The sequence below is a fragment of the Myzus persicae genome, unplaced genomic scaffold, assembly GCF_001856785.1.
Source record: "Myzus persicae strain clone G006 unplaced genomic scaffold, MPER_G0061.0, whole genome shotgun sequence".
NCBI lineage: Eukaryota > Metazoa > Arthropoda > Insecta > Hemiptera > Aphididae > Myzus > Myzus persicae.
In genome coordinates, this window is record NW_019101557.1 from 404,488 (window position 1) to 422,986 (window position 18,499).

Sequence of the window (18,499 nt, forward strand, 5' to 3'; positions counted from 1 at the left end):
TTATTAATTTATACACACAAATTATAAATATATATATGTACTTCGTTCGCAAAATTGTTTGTACAAATTTATCAATTCTGTAAAAATAAAATAAATTTTGACAGTTTTCTACTTTTATTGGTATAACTATATCTTATGACAATTAAGGAACACTAAAGGTTAAAATGTTAAGTATTCAATGAATTAAAAAAAATGTTCTTCTGCAAATGAACAATTCCCTATATCACTATACGACATATTGCGTATACTTTTGTAGCAGTCAGATATCAATAGCATTTTAATTTTAAAAAATGGGTGTTTCTATACTTCAACAACAAACTAAAAATTTTTTTTTAAACGTTGACAGTTAACTCTTCATAACTCTTTAATGAAATGGAGTAAAGCTAAAATATCATTAGATTGAATTTAAAGGACATTGTTTGATGCACCAAATCAAATTTTGCATTTTAACAGTAAGTTGTACTATCATAGATCAAATAGAAATTAGAAAATAGAAAACCATAAAATAATTGAAATCATAGTTTAAGAAATGACATCGTGGAAAATAAAACTCAATGGTTATAAATACATTTCACACAAAATTAAATCAAATTAAATATATACGTACTGATCAGCAGTTGTACTAAAATAATAATAATATTAATTAGTAACTATTGTGATAAGATACAGTGGCGTAATTTGGTCATGTTTGGGGAGGGGGGGGGATGAAATGTTTTAACATTTTACCCCCCAACCTAAAAAATAAAATAAAAAGTATTTATTATAAGCACCTTTCAGTGCAATATATTATAATAGTTATGATGATATCAAAAAAAAAAAAAAAGAAGTACATAGGAAAATGTAACCAGTCTTAAAAAAAAGGTCGTCATGGGGGAGGGGGGGGGATACGACACCCAAAACCCCCCCCCCCCTCCGTAATTACGCCACTGATAAGATATTAAATGGATATATCCTAAAAATTAGCTACATAATAATAAAAATAAAATAAATATATAAATTAATTTAAAATGTTTGGTTAAATTGACTTGTTAGAAATCAGTCGAAACATAGAATGGTTGAAATATTAATAAAGCATTTTAAAATGTTTTCTGGTTTTATAGTTTTAGAACTCAAGTCGTAATTTTATAGAAAGTGAATTAGTATATCTGGACAATGATAGTAGTTGTCATACTCAATAATGACTAATGAGTGACACTATCTAACTGAACGGATTCATATCAACTATGGTACTCAGTGGGCGAGTAAAAAATTTTGAGTATGGTGAGATTAGTTTAGTATACAATGAATTAATAGAAAAATATTGTTAGAATATCCATACGTTCTTTAATGGAAAACTTTTTAAGAAAAAAGATAAAAAGACAATCATCTCTTTCGAAATAAAATGTATAGGTAACGTACTTGGTCGACCTGCAATAAAATGAAAATTGTAGTTATTAATTATTAAATATTGGTAATACTGTTTTGCAGTAACATCGTAGATTACACAAGAAATATTACAGGCACGAGATTTGTTGAAATGTAATAGGTAATTAGAGGCTAACAGTTTTTAAGAACACTGAGAATTGAATATAGGTACTCCAAAAAAAAATGCATATTAGTACTTAAATTAAATGTATTATAATAAAGACATTGGAGTCATGCACATTTAAAATTAATCTTATAAATAATATAAAATAAAACAATCACTTAAATGCAAAAAAATTATACCTTCATATTTTTTAAGATCTAGAAAGAAAATACCCAGTAGTTAGGTTATGTATATAGATTATAGTTAAATGTAACGATTAAATGAGTGAATATCGTGGTTTATTTGAAAAGTTCTCAAAAAACTTGAAACAATTTCAAAAAGAGATGAACTTAGAAATTTTACAGGACGCTAGTTTATTAGTAGGTATACTCTACAAGGACATATTTTCTTATCTTCGTCTTACAAGTTCTCTACATACCACATTCTAAGTTTAAAAGTTCACGTTTAGCTCTGTAAGTTTAAAAAATAGAGTAAATTGAGCTCTTATACAATTTAAAGATAAGATTATTGTGTAAGACATCTCATTTGCTTTTTATTATATTTTAAATTTAAAGCGAGTTATGAGTACTTTAAGATTGTAAATTGTTTGTAGTTTTGTACTTTTTAAACTATTCATAACTTACGGAGCTAAACGTGATCTGCTGATCGTACAATTTAGTGTGTTACGCACATGTAAGACGGAGACAACAAGTGTCCGTGTAGCAAGTTATTTACTGATTAAACACTACGTTGTAATCAACAACTTTTACAATTGCTCTACAAATAAATAAAATAATAAGTTATAATATCCTTACCTCCCCCCTCTACTGTGCTTAAATGTAGAAAAAATATTACGGAGACTCAAAACGTTTTTTAAGTCTGGTAAGATTAGGAAAATGTTTGTATTTATCAAAACAAACTGAAAACGTTATAGAAATCAAAGAGAAAAATGTACTAAGGAAATTAGGAAGATATAATTATTATAGCTAATGCACACATTGTATTTGACCTCCTACCTATATATCAGGGAAAGATCACACTCACCTATACACACTAGCTTTTATACCAAACTAACGTGTGTCCAAGATAAAAAATGTTTTTCATAACATTTTCTATAATTTCCAATTCATTAGAAAACAATTCTAAGAAAGGAAATATTGCTCTTTCAAATTATTACTAAGAACTTCTCAAACAAAAATAAATTATAAAGATCAATAAAATAAAAAAATAAAAATTTAATTCATACCTTCACCTGGAAAATAAATTATAAAATATTAATTAATAGCCATATAATTTGCTTAAAAGTGTGAAATTCAAGGCCCAAAAATAAAGAGTACTAAGCCTAAAGTACTAAGAAGTAGGTACTGTTTAGTATTAATACAATAAAATTATCGTTATTCACTTATTTTAAATTAATTTGATGCTATTTAAAATATATAATTTCAGGAGGTCAATTCATAACACCAAACTGTATTATTCCCTTTCGTAAACTTTTATGATTGTCAAATCATTTATTTATTTCATCACTTAGACAAAACCTTTGGGTTGAAATACTATATTGTTGATAACCAAAAATGTTCTATTGAGAAACCTATATAAGTATCACTTTTAAATGACAAACTTGAAAATTGTTTTCATAATGAATAATTAACTAATTAAGGAATTATTAATAAAGTAAGGTATTTAAATAATGGGCCTTCATAAATCGTAGAAGCCTGTGAGAGAATTTTCTGAACTCATCTGAAAAAGAAACCTAATATTGCTTTTAAATTATATTTTACCAATAACTCTGTATACTAATTACCAAGGCTGGGCATTAACACGTTAATAAGTTAAAATTAAGTTAAAAAGTTAAGTTAATTTAACTTTTTAACTTAATAAGTTATTTTTTTTTATGTGTATTAACTTAATTAATAACTTTAGGATCATTTAAATTAACTTTTAATTAACTTAATTTTACATTTAAACAAGTTAAGTTAATTTGAATTATTATGTAATGTGTTTTGAATTTTTTTAATTCATGTAAAATTGAAATACCTATATTATGAAATTATGAATATTATCAATGCCTGTTATTTTGCCATCGTCGCCAGTTGGTGGTTATAACTTATAGCTACAGATATTCCTATGAATTATTATAAACTATTTTGGTAATATTATATTTGTTTTATACATTATTATTATTATATTATACGTATTAATAAGAATTAATATCTATATAGAAGATAACGCTAGACGGACTAGACTGTTATGTGGTAGTAGTGTAATACCTGTTTATTTTTGTATAATTTATTATTAGTTCGACGTTTTCGTCGATTTCACCGAAATCTAGAATTCCCGCAAGGACGCCTAGTGACTAGTGGTGGTAAAACCATGTTTCCATATTCGATATCGATACATATTATTACATATCTGTTACAACTACTAATACTGTCATTTCCAGGTTTTATTATAATATTAAAATTAGTCCGTGTCACGACTCACGATGAAAAAATGAAAAATATCTTTAATCGCGGTTCGTGTTCTTGTCTTATTGATAATCTAACAACCCATACAGGCCTACCGCTAATTATCGTGTATTAGTAATAACTACTAATAAGTATTCAGTATTCAGTAATCACTGTATGAGTATAAAAATAAATACGCTACTCAGTATTGTACTCGCCTATACTTCGACTTCGACTAAAATATAAAGACGCGGTTAGGTTAAACTAACGCGACCACTTTCGAGTTTGTACAATCTGGTATTAGTCTACATTTTCCGTATAGTACTGTTAGCTTTTTGGACACATAAAATAATAATAGTTCTTTGGTGTAATAACATGAACAATTTTGGGTACGAAAATTTTAATTTTTCCTATATGAAAACAAAAAAACTTTTTTTAACTTAACTTGAGTTAAAAAGTTAATATTACATTTTGGTTAACTCTTAACTTAGTTTAATTGATAGAACATTTTGAATTAACTTTTAACTATTAACTTGATTTAGATTTTAATTTAACTTAACTTAACTGAGTTAAGAAATATCATTAACTTGCCCAGCCTTGCTAATTACAGTAAACTAAATTTACCAACAAAATTGGATTTAGCACCGTTTGGTTAAAGTTTATGCCCTTTTATTGATACAAACTTAAAATTCCACACAAATAAAACTACGAACCTATTAACTCAGTCAATTATCACCATATTTACGTACAATGTGTCTCTAAAAAACAAAAATTATTAGAATGTCATTGTTACTAATATACGGTATAACATGTGCTAACTATTAGGGATCATTTTTAATTATCATAATTTAAAATTATTCAGTAGGAGATTATTTTTATGGGCGACTTATTACATGTTTTTGATTACAATGTAAAAGATTATTTCCAAATTATGGATACGATAAAATTACTGTTACTTGAATCAAACAGAAAAATGTACGAATAATATGTCGTCGCACATCATATTTTAGATTCTGAACGGAACAATGATTACCTATATTGGTTTAACAATGATGTGTGTTTTTTTTTTGTTGTGTGGCTATCAACACCTTTTGGGTCAGTAAAATTGCTTCAATTTTCTTCAACAGCATCTTTTATGGTAACAAAGTGAATCTAGTTGGCTCTACAAGGCTCCTGATACATTGTTTCAACATCAGTTGAAAAATATTAAAAACACATAGGCACGATTTTGTTTTATTATCATTCAAAGTTCAAATTTTAACAAAAGTTATTAAATTGAAAATATACAAATTATTTTGTAGTTAAAAAGTTATAAAATATTCAATTTTTATAACTAAGGACTAAAAATTTAAAACATAGTTGCACACAAGTAGTTGATTCTATTACTAAAACGTATGGAAAATATATATAAACATTTTTTTTAAATATTATTTAAAATATTATTCGTGGGTACCTACTTGAAACGTTTAGAGTATATTATTATATTTTAAACACACAATGATTTTTCAAATGTAATTTTTTTGGCAGAAATAAATTTAATATACTGTATTACTAAATCATAATACTTAATAGTAAAATAAATTTTTTTTATCACTGTTACATCATCAAATATAGTAAATTAATAAGTAATCTTATAAGTTGACAGATCTTCTCCGCTCAGAATCATTTTCCGTATACAATGATTTCATATTTTAAAATTCAAATATAACGCCATCCATAGCAGTAACCCACTTGTAACCTACTGTACAGCAGAGTGACATCTACTTTCTCGCTTTTCATAGCTACATTATTTGGGAGTTTTCCGGGTTCATCCCAAAATGAACATTATATTTGAATGAGCCCAGTGCGTCCTAAGTTTTGCCATATGTAAAAATCATATTTATGACGTAGTCCGAATTCATAGGAGCCCATTTAAGTTAGTTAATAATATGAAACATGGTGTACAATGAATCAAATCGAATAAATAAAAATTACTCTCCCGAACAAGTATAAACGACATGACGTGGATACGCACATCGGCTAATTGACCGGGACATTTGGCACCCGATTGGTAACGGACTTTCTGCATCCGATATTTTTAGAACACAGACAATAATATTGACGCCATAGAACAATATAGAAGCGACACTCGATCAGCTGGTTGGGGTCTTGTTTACCTATGATCTGAAGTCTAAACCTCCGAAAAACACGGAAACTTTTACCAATATGATGTTAGACCCAAAGTGGTATTATGTAAACGTTTACTTCTGCGTAGGCTGGGTACGCTGGCGCGGGGTCGGCTTGTTTACCATTCAGTATTCATTATTCAGATTTCGTTTACTTTACCTCTAGATACCATTTTCAAGGCTACAATCGCCCGTTCCGACCAATTCACGGAGTGTCGTACCCCTGATTGACACCGAGCTATTAATTAAGCTATTATTATTAACGATTACGATAACCGAGGGTAATAATAATAATAATAATAACCTATTGGCTATTATAGTTAGTGTCTGCATATTCTGTTGGTTGTCCATATACGTACCGCCGTCCGTTCGAAATTAAAATTTACAGTTTCATTTAAAGGTAACAGATTCATTAAATATTAAATCAGATTATTCCTGTACAATTATTGAAATCATTACAAAAAGTTAATAGTTGATGGTTACATTTATGTATTTCAAAAGAGAGTGGGCGATATCCTTAGATACACTGTTTTCAACAAAAGGAACATTGTAAAGGTACTGTAACGACAATTTCATCCAAAACAAAAATTTTGAAATATCAACAATATTCTCATAATCATGATTCTGACCAAGCTAAAATAATACTATTCCTTAAATGCGACAAAAGAAAATATTTAAAACAATTTCGATATTCTTTCTAATGTGTACGCAAAAGAAGTTACCAAACTGACAGACGAAACTTCTACTGATTGATGCCAAATGAAAAAATGTAAACATAAATGTATGGAGAATACTTAACAATTCACATTATACAATTTCTTCCAAAGAATTTGTGTTAGAGGGTAAGTGAACAATAGGACCATTCATTAGGACTTAGGACTTTTTTATTATTTATATATTTATTCATATTATGTATATATGTATTGAAGCTTTTCAGATGATAAGCTCCATAACCTCAATGAATATTTTAAAATTAAACACAGCTGTGAATTATTATATTACAAGCTTATACTCTGACTATTCAATATTTAATACTGTATTGCACATACATTTATGTCCGGTGTTAACATTGTCCTATCAGTGGGTGTTAATTCTACTATTATTGGGTGTCAAATGTCCCAGATTCGCACACCAGTACCTACTTTGGATAAGAACACGAAGTAACGAATTAGGTATTAAGAAGAGATGAAATCGTAATATTGTTCTAAAGTTCTAACTAAAACATTAATTAGTTAAGCGGAATGATGAAAATGTATTTTCTTCAGAAAGACGTTCACATAAAATAAAAAGTTATGACATAGCATGAATGCGAAGCTGTAAGCATCACAGCCAATTCAAAGATCACCTACCAGCTATAAATTTAAAACCAATGTAGAGTGGTCAACAGATTTGTTAGGTACTTTTATAGAACACCTGTAATAAATACTATATGTATTTTAAATGGCAACTACAATGTTAATTGAGTTTATATCCATATTTTAACTTTCAATTGTATAACATTTGGTGTTTTAATGATCTAAAGGGTGTTTGAAATAAATAAAAACCTGAACTAGTGACAAACACCGTGTGTTCTAACTAATCACCTATCGAGTTTTCATATGGTCATTCAAGACGAGGGCAAACTGGTTAAGTAAAAATATATGTACATACCAAGCCGTTCTGAAAAAAAAAAATGTAGTATATATGCCCAAGTTATCAATAGTGCAATAACATATGCCTACACTAGCTGAATTAATCGGCTTCACCCGAGTGTATTTTTGTTTTTTTCATATTTACAATAAATCCCTATAACTTCTCAGAACAATTCTCTTATCTACACGACGGACAAAAAGGATAAGTTGAAGATGGCTAGAAAACCGCGAACCACCGTGCCGCACAATAGTATTGGCGGTGAATAATCATATAATTGTTAATTACTCCACTAATACGCAAACATTGTTGAAAATCCTTTCTCGGAGCGGTGAAAATATGAGAATAACCTCTATTCCAAATTTCAAGTTCGTACGTTCCGTAGTTGTTGAGATACAGCGATCAGTGACTAAGTGGTAATTGTATTTTGCATACATATATAGATTATGACATTATAGTGGTGTGTAATGTGATGGATATCTTTGTTTTTCTTCAACTACCGTTCATGGAATTCAAATCAAATATATAAATATTAAAAAAAAGACAATTTTATTTTCATTTTATACGTAAAGCTATTAGAAAACAACAACATAATTTACTTAGAAAATGACGTGTTTACTTTAACGTTTCTATTTTACACTATATATTTATCAACAAATGAATATTGAAGGTAGTGGAATTGAAAGTATCATAACAAGTTATACCGTACCTGTTGAACGAGCTATAAAAATAACAAGTAGGTAAGTATGCACATGCATGATTAGTTTTCATATTAATTGAAATAAAACGCATTAAAGATATTTAGATATGAATAATATTATGGTCATAAAACTTACCAATACTGTCTATAAAAAGTTAGAAATAATAAGTATTTAGTTAATAAAAATACTTAGTTAAAATTCTATTGTGGTTGAGATATAACAGCAAACTATCATAATTTTATGATAAATGTACAAACTAAATACATTTACTTACTTATTGTATATATAAAAAATTTAAAGTATAATTTATATTTAGTTAATGGACGTATTTTATAATGATTTTACTGAAGTTAAGATCGATAAACTATCATATTATGATCAATGTATAAATGTATAAAATAATAATTTACCTATACTAAACATTTAATAGATATTAATATTGTTATCCTCAAAGTTCTCACACTGTGTAGTCCTTTCTCGTATTGAAAACATCGTGAAATTTAATAACACTATTGTTTTACTAGTGTCGTACCTACTAGTAGCTATTCCAATATATTTTGATAACCTTTAAAACAACATTGTTTTCCCTACCTCCTTATTATAGACAATTATTGAAATTAGTAGAATTATAAAACTCATAAATACTTACTCTCATCGTCTATAAAAACAAATATAAGCTTTACAATTAATGAGATGGTCTCTAGTATAGGTACACGATGTACACATATTATTCTTCATAAGCTAGAGATATTTTTTTGTTCATGTTATATTTTAAATTCCTAGTAAATCGATTAATTTATTGATTTTTCAATGATCCGTTTTTTTATTTTCTCAATTATTGATCAATCAACAAATTCATAAATTAATAATTTACCAATAATGAATATCCTGTGGTTAATAATTCTAATCCCGAATCTTATCGCTTGGAATAAAAGTTCCAGTATCGTGTACATAAACATAGATCACTTTAATAGGTTCTACTTGAGAGAGAATATAAAACTATGTATTAGCTATGCCTCACCTATACACTTAGTTCGGATTTTTTGTCCTCAAATTTTACAATATTTTGTAACGAAATGTAAAAGCGATTGTCGAGTTCTGAATGTATAAGGATCTTTAATATTTTAAGTTATAAATCTCATAAATACTTACGCTGATGTTCTATACAAACAAATATAAACATTACAATAAATGGGATCGTCTCTTGTGAACATCATTAATTTTTTTTTTGTACCATTAATGTTTTAGATTGTAAGTGGAGTGATAAATATTGTATTGATTTTACAAAAATGTGTTTTTTAATAATTTGTTGGTCCGTCGTCACCCTTTAGGGTAGAAAAAATACTTAAACTTTCCACTCTGTGAGAAGTTTCTGGTTTGAAATTGGATCTTGTTGGTACTTTTGGGGACCAATTATAAAAATTGCACCAGCACTTTTCTAAACCGCCGGAGAAAAAACCAAATAAGGAATAACTCAGTACACTCTACATAAAAAGTTAGAAATAATATTTTATTGACAACAAAATAAGCATTTACTACATAATACTAGAAATATATTTTATTGTGATGAGGTTGATATCGATAAACTTTACTATCATTATATGATAAATTTACAAATGAATGTATTTATAATTTACCTATAATAGTTAATGATTGTTGTCATAAATCTAAGCCCTCGGTTTCGAAAATTCTAGTATTTCGAATATCAACATAAATTATTTTTACAGAATAGAGCTCTATTTGAGACAAAACTATGCCATAGGTACCAAAATACTAAGATCAGAATTTTCGTACAAAACATTTCCTATATTTTGTAACTGTTTTGTAATTAAATGTGAAAACAATTTGCGTGTTTTCAACTTATAAGGGTCTTTATTATTGGGTGTTATCCATTCGCGCCAAAAAAAAAAAATGAATTCGTTTTGGGTAAGCTCATTTGCTCCAAAATAGAAGAGGTAAGTTTTTTCCTACAGATCACTTGCACCAAATTTACCTGGTATAATTATAATTGAGTAATATATTTGTATTATATACAATTTTATTTAAATCATTATTAATTGTAAGAATGTTTTTAAAATAAAAATCAATAATAGAACATATTATTATCATGTAAAAAATAAGCAAATGGTCACGCTATAGAAGCTTTTTCTTTAATAAAAAAAATTAATAATAATAATAATGATAATCAATAATATAACTGTATAGTACACATTTTTTGAAATAATAATCACAGTTAATAGAAATTGTTTTTAAAAACTATAGGTAATAAATTATTACTAACTATTATAGTTACAGACATGACTACGTCTTTAAAATATAAAAATTAACCAAGTCTTTATTTTAAAATGCACACGCAGGTAAATTTGGCGCAAAAGGGCTGTCTGGAAAAACATACCTTTTCTATTTTGGTGCAAATGGGCTGTACCCAAAACGAATAAATTTTTTTGGCGCAAACGGAGCCTTCATGGGTTAGGTGAGGTTTGATTTCTTTGTCTATCTACATATAGGTTTCATTTCAATTATTGAAATTATAAAACTAATGGATACTTACGATTCGCCCCTATAAAAACAAATATTAACTTTACTTTATTCTCAATTTTTTTTTTATGTATATTTAGTCCGAGTGGAGCGATGATGATGTAATGATTTTACAATGATATGTTTTTTAATTTTTTTAGTTCATCATCTATTGGGGGTAGATAAATTCTTCAATTTTCAACTTTGGTCATGGTTTCTTGTGGAAAATTAAATCTATTTGGTACTTGCTGAGGTCAAATACAAAAATTCTCTAGCAATTTTCAAATCCGTTGAGAAAAAGAAATTTAAAAAAATAAGGGAATATTAGCTGAAATCAGAATCATGGAGTATTGACTAACATCAGTAAAATCTACATTTTTTAACATTTTAGAATTCCATAATTTGTGTGATAACCGGTTTTATATAGTATATACAATTCAGATACGTATCTAAACATATTAAAGTTGAGTAATTTGTAAATTGTTACAGAACTGTAGAAAATTGTATTCAATAAATTAATTAATAAAACTTCTTTAGCAAAAAAAAAAAAACAATGAAAACTACTTACTTAGGTATGCTAAAAAAAATAAAGAGAATCAATTAATTACTGTATAATGATTAATGACTGTACAAACTGTTATCAATTACGGGTATTACTTTTGTTGAGTATGAAATATTACAACTAAATTTTAAAAAATATATTTTTTTAATTTTAATTTTAATTTTGTGTTTTTTGATATGTTTCATAAAAATCATCGCTAGATGGTCGGACTGGTTTCAAACCTGATTAATGATTAATAATATTCAATTCCCCGTCTCTTTGTAGAGAAGATAATATTATATACAATAGATCATTATTATATAATTTATAAAATGTATGTAGGCAGTAATATTTCTATAATATTTTCCACTTAATATTTAACTAAGTAGAGGCATTTACTGTGCTTACTACTATAGTTTTAAATTAAAATTGTATTTTTCATCGAAATTAAACATTAAAAAAAAAATCAATTTCATGAAATTGTAGTAAGTACCCTAATTGTCGCACATATTCTATTTCCTTTGGAATGTACAAACATATATCAGTTAGTATGTGCGTGTAATACCTATTATATTAGATAAAGATATTATGAGTTATTGTTAGTGTCTTCTCATAAATAGAAACAATGCAAAACAAATAAAACATGGCGCAATCGTAAATGGACAATACGTGTTACAATTAACAATTCACAACAATAAAATCAGTTCTTAACAATTTTGATATAAATAAGCGTAGTGCAGTACAATGTGATAGCTAATATAAAATAAAAAAATCGGCTGAGAAGGTTAAAAATGAAAACATAGGGTGCCATACACGTTGCCTTTGAAACACGCCATTGTAGGTCCAAAGTCATATATTGCTGATCTCTTGTAAAGTTCATAGCCACGTCCAAACATTTATTTTTAATATTTTTATCTTAGAAACAAATGACATGCGAGTGTGTAATACATATAAGGCATGCGGTAGATTGGCGGGGGTATATACCATTTACTAATTACTACACTCACAAAGTCGAGCAGTGACAGCGAGGGGCGAGAGAATTGCCTACAAACAACTAATTAAAAATGACTAGGTAACTAGAGGAATGTATACAGCAACGATAAGTGAAAATTAAAAATGTATTGATTATGTATTATGTATTACAAACCTTCAGCTTGTTGCTCGTTTCCACTAAAATGACCTGAAATTTAAAAACACTAGTATTAGTGTTAATGTTGGCCTGTCAACATTTTACAGATGAATCTGTATTAAAAATATTACGAGTACTAATAGTTAATAAGTTCACATTTTGGTTATGCTCTCCTAATCTGGCTTCCGCGTTAAATAACACAAGTCCAAAATTTAAACAAAACTCAAAATAATTTCACCAGCTTTTATGTTATCAACGTTTTGTTTCCCATTCTGATTATAATGTTACAATTCATTATTATGCATATTTTTCATTACACAGTCACTAAAACATAGTTTTATGCAAATAAAATTGAAACGTTTACATAAATAATTACTAAACAATTATTCAATTCCGATTGCTCGGAACGACTGCACGATATAAAATATTATAAATTGTAAGATAAATAAAATAAACTAGGTATCGATATTTTAATGTATTCTACGCAAGACGTTCAAGTACAAATTATGAGAGAAATTCTCCGTGAAATATTTTAATGTCCGCTTAGCTTCAATAATATACCTTTAAGGGGACGCCACACTTGCATATCGTGTTGTATCCGTCTCACAAAATATGTACAATTTTATTTGTTGTAATCCAAATAATAAAATCGCTATAACACTAAGTCCGTCCCCATGCGTTGTGCAAATTTTGGTAATTCTACTATATAATGTTGAGAGGGAGCGTAGTCGTCCCGAGCAAAACAGTTGTTGAGTGTTGTGCATTTGTACAATGGAGACAAAACATGCGGATGTAGCGTCCTCTTGAGGATATATGTACAAATCCACTAGTACAGTTATTGTGTCCAATAAATTAAAAAAATAAAATTTAATTAAAATAAAATAACTTATCTGTTAATTTTAATTAACTTACCTAGCAAATGAGTATGGTTGTTCAAAAGAGCTATTCAATATGGAAATAAATTATATAAGTTAATGGAAAAGTAAAAATAATTGATCAATTTATAAATTCACTTATATCTAATGAACCAATATTATGGGCAGATAAATTATGTTCTAAGAGGTCTTTACACGGACATTTGTTGTCTCCGTCTTATTAGTGTGTAACATAGCAAATTTGACGCTCAGAATAACAGTTAGTAATTACTAATTAGAGTGTACCGAATACCGATCTCTTATAAAGTTTAAATTTATGATTATTATCGAGAGCATCTTATAGGTTTTTATAATATTTTAGTTTTAAAGCGAGTTATGAGTATTTAGAAATTGTGAATTGTTTTTACATCTTAAAATGCTCACAACTCATTTTATTTAGAAAATAATAATCCTATCTTTAAATTTTACGACAGTTCAATAATTTCTAATTTTTACACTAATGGAACTAAAAGTGATCTGCTGAGCGTCAAATTAGCTATGTTACGCAATTGTTAGACGAAGACAATAATTGCCCGTGTAACGTCTTCGAAAGGATCAATAATTGACCTATTGATTAATTAAATATTCAATGATGGTCAATTATGATGGTCTTTATAAGACCCGATGTTGGTCTAACAAACTGGTACTGACACGTGAGGTTTCTTAAGTATAAAATAAATGCATATATTTATTAGTTAACTATATTTAAATGATTATTATTTATTTTAAATACTTTTTATCATACCAACAATAATTTGTTACATGTTAGATAAATATTAACTAACGAATCTTAGAGAAATTTTTATGAGACATCTCAATAATTTTTCAGTTTTCTGAATTTTTCCCTCGATCAAGACCCAAACTTATTCTCAAAAAACCGTTTCCTGATAAACAAAAAACACCGAATACATTTTCCCTGTGGACTATTAATTCCTGAAAAGTTTTTTAATGTACGCATGGCGTATAAAAATAGTGTTTTTTATATTTTAATATTTTATGCTTTTATACTACTTAAAGCTCATTTCATCTAAAATATATTTATCATCCTTTTAATTTTTTAACAATAAGTTAAATCATAAAAATTCTTAGTTACTAGATAAATACTAATAAATTAACTAAAAATATTACTAGTGCAATCAACTGAAAAAAAGTACATTTTTATTAGTCCGCCTCTTCTATTAACTACACATAACCATATTATAATATTTTTCATAATATAATAACACACTCTAAACAAAATTATCCAATTATTTAGTAATCATAATTCAGATCTGAAACAACTACATTAAATATAAACTAAACCAATGACAAAAATAAAATATTTAAGTTATTGTTGAAAATAAAAATGTATTGTTGCTTGACTAAAGCAAAATAAAAATTGTTGCAAAGTGTCAAGCAATTTGAAAGAGTTATAACATTTCTAAAAACTAATTAGCTTATTTCAGCTGGAAGTACAGAATTTATTTGTACAAACTTAATGTATAAATGAATTAATTATTTCTTTAAAATCAAAAAAATATACATTATATAAAAATATATATCATAATATTAGATAAGTACCTACTCATATACAATTAAAATGTGATAAATGGTATTTTATTTTTATCCATGCTTATAAAAACCAAACGATAATTGTTCACAATATTTTGCAAATACAAAACAAAAATACAATAATTTAATTTCAAAAAAAAATATACATATGTTCTAAGTCGTCTTCATTAACTTGACTCGCAGAAGTACTTGAATCGTCATTATTATTCATCGGTCCTCCATTAACTTGTGTAACCCAAATTAAAATAACTACATTTGTAATCATTATTAAGTTATGTTTAAATGAAGACATGTTAATTGAATATAAGAAAAATATTAAACTTATGTGAAAATTGAAAAATATAATAAAATCATTTACTTCCCCTGCTTTTAGGAACCAGCTCCAAAACCATACTCCTTAAGTACCTAACTTTTTACAGCAAGTTGTTTATTTAGTAAAACCAATATTATATAGGTACCTAAAAATATAATTATATTTTTTTCCATTTTTAGGTCACGCCATTTATTGTTTAATTTAACGCTTGTTTAAACAATTTGTATTTAACATTTAATATAAACCATATTTTCACAATAGCTTGAGGCCTAAGGTGTTCCAATAAAAGCATATCCGTTTAAATAATTTTTTTTTAAGTTTTACTCAGAATTGAATCCTCTAAAACGGGTGTGGTACAATCGGCCGACAGACATTTGGCCGACAGACATTTGGCTGACACGCAATAGGCCGACATACTAAATGGCCGACAAATTTATAGGCCGACACGCATTAGGCCGACATATTAAATGGCCGATTAAGCAATTTTATGTTGTGATAGGTAAATTATGCACACACATATATATATATATAGGTGATACTTATTCTTAAAAATAAAATATAGTGTATTATTAATAATTATAAGTACATTTTATATTCCTAATATATTTTAAAAATTAAAAAATTTGATATTTATACATACATAAAAATAAAAAATACTAATAAATTATTATTGATAATTATGTTATATAGTTAAATGTTAATAAATAAAAATTAATAGTGCAAATTGTATGCAATACCTCGTATTGTCTCGAGGGTTGTCATGTTTTCTTTATCATTAAGAATAGTTTGAATTTGGTTTTGACGTTTTATGTACTTTGAATTTTGTTTTGGCCTTGCTTGTCCGGATAAAATAATTTGAATTTGCCCTGGATTCAAAATTTATGTATAAATAAATTATATTTTATTGTAATATTAGTAGAAAATTTTTATTCGTGAATTTATCTTACCCACAACGTGTTGTTGCTCTTTTCTCATTTCCTCAATTATACGATATACCCCAACGTGATCAGCTCCTACTAATACTTTCCATCTTTTGTGCCATGCTTCGACTTTGTTTTGTGTCCTTGGAATATTGTTTTCATGATTGAAATGTATTGACCAAAATGATGGTGGAAACAATGGCTCATATCGAGATACTATTCCATTTCTAAATTTCCTTCGTACTTTTCCATGCACGTAATTTTCTTCAAAGTAATTTTGAATTTCACAGGGTAAAGAATCTTTCAATTGATCAAAAGCGTTAGGTATATCTGATGGGTGTAAAAATGCAAGTGACCACATACATCGAAGTTGTAAACTAAATTCTTCATTTTCTCCATATTTAGTAGCCAATCCACTAGACTGGATTTTTCGCCAAATATTTTGGCCTAAATGAAAAAAACACCCTTTTTGTTGGCATTCTGGAAATACTTTAAATGCAGCATTAATTGCAGCTTTTTCGAAATCTGTTATAATACATCTTGGTGAAACATCGAAACCGAAATCATCACAAATTGATATTAGGTCTTCGAATAAACGTTCGTAACAACATTGTTGTTTACTGGTCATTAAAACATATACTAATGGCAAAATTCTAGAATTATTTCCACCAACAGGTGCATGTATAGTGTACATTTGTAAAAATATACTTGGCACAGTTTTAAATGTACCATCCATAACCCAGTAATTGGCATTGACAAGTTTTGATATTTCATCTTTAGTAGAAAAAATATATATTTTGTGACCCTCAATAGTACTTTCTTTTAGTAAAAATGTTTGACCATTAAAAGACTTACGTAAGTTAAGAGGAATATCTATTTGTGAAAGACTTGTTGGTTCTGGTGGTTTCTGATGTCTTCTACACCGTGAAATAATTTTTCGCGTTGCTTCAACTGATGGCATGTATGGCTGAGAATTGACGGGGATGCGACTCGTTGCTTCCTGTATTATTTGCGAAGGTTTATCTCTCGAAGACAAAGCTTTTGAAACAATATATTTTATGTTTTTCTTTACCAACAATCGGCATGGGTCAGGCCCATGGTTGTGATTTAAAAAAGAATTATCTTTAACAATATGATTACCATCAACAAGAATTGTTACTGCTCTTGCATTACAATATTCGTTATTACTATTATGCCGTTTACTATGTTTCCTCTTTTCACATTCCCAATAATATTTATTGTTACGGTTTTTGTTTTTAATCATGATAAAATTGTCAATTAATAATTTTGTTCCAAAAATTTCAATTTTATATTCCATAATTATTTAATGCAAATACATAAATTAAATTAAACAACGACACAAAAATTAATGAAAAGACGTGACGTGGTTAACGAATCAACTGAAACAGTATTTGTGAACTTGCAATACCCACTGTAGATTATAGTTATATTTACAGGCTATAGGTATTAGGTATCGTTAAATTTCGATAAGTTATCGATAACAGTATGACAACAAAAGACAACACTACGTTATCGAATAATAATAGTTTATACTTAATTTATTTTAGTGTCGGCTTTTCGTAGTGTCGGCCTTTTGACCTTGTCGGCTAAAATACTTTCGGCTATCCGACTGTCGGCCTATATAGTCGTCGGCCGTTTGGATTCGGCCGGATGACCGTATCCCCTCTAAAACCGACGGACTTTGTAATACCACCAATAGTTATTGAAAATGAAGTAAATATAATGGCAGATTGATATTGAATGATTATTTTTTGTATTTTTAAATTTATTTAAATGTTTTGAGGTTATTTTCCCGTTAACTTTAAAAAATCAATAAATATGCTATTATTGGTAGTCATGTAGTATTACTAATATTAGATAGTTGGAGTAGGTATCTACTAAAAACTACCTAGTCTGAAACATGTTGAAATACATTTTTTTTGTTCGTTTTGTTTCTAAATATTTACAACAAATGTTTCCGATGAATATCCAGCGTGGACTGCTGTAGTCTTTATACGTTCTAATAAATCCTATACAAACTATATTATCTAACACTTAGCTATTAATTGTGATTAGTAGTGACCGGATTCTCGTGCAATTGCAACTTTTTTTCCTTTGCTTTAAAACATATAAAAATAAATTTTGAATCCGAATCATGAGAAGTA

At 27.7% G+C, this 18,499-nt stretch overlaps 1 protein-coding gene across 1 annotated transcript; it reads right to left on the reverse strand.

Annotated features, from left to right (window-relative positions):
* Positions 1-16,074: 16,074 nt before the first annotated feature.
* LOC111029512 lies at positions 16,075-18,014 on the reverse strand. The gene is made up of 2 exons (XM_022308526.1): positions 16,362-18,014; positions 16,075-16,280 (listed from the first exon to the last, which is right to left on the reverse strand). Exons 1-2 carry the CDS (start codon positions 17,650-17,652, stop codon positions 16,126-16,128), a joined length of 1,446 nt encoding a protein of 481 aa, XP_022164218.1. The 5' UTR covers positions 17,653-18,014; the 3' UTR covers positions 16,075-16,125.
* Between the last annotated feature and the right edge of the window lie 485 nt (positions 18,015-18,499).

Coding starts and splice junctions, on each gene's coding strand:
- LOC111029512 (XM_022308526.1), bottom strand. CDS start 17,652: ATGGAATATAAAATTGAAATTTTTGGAACAAAATTATTAATTGACAAT. Junction 16,281..16,361: donor AGAGCAACAACACGTTGTGG/GTAAGATAAATT, acceptor TTTTGAATCCAG/GGCAAATTCAAATTATTTTA.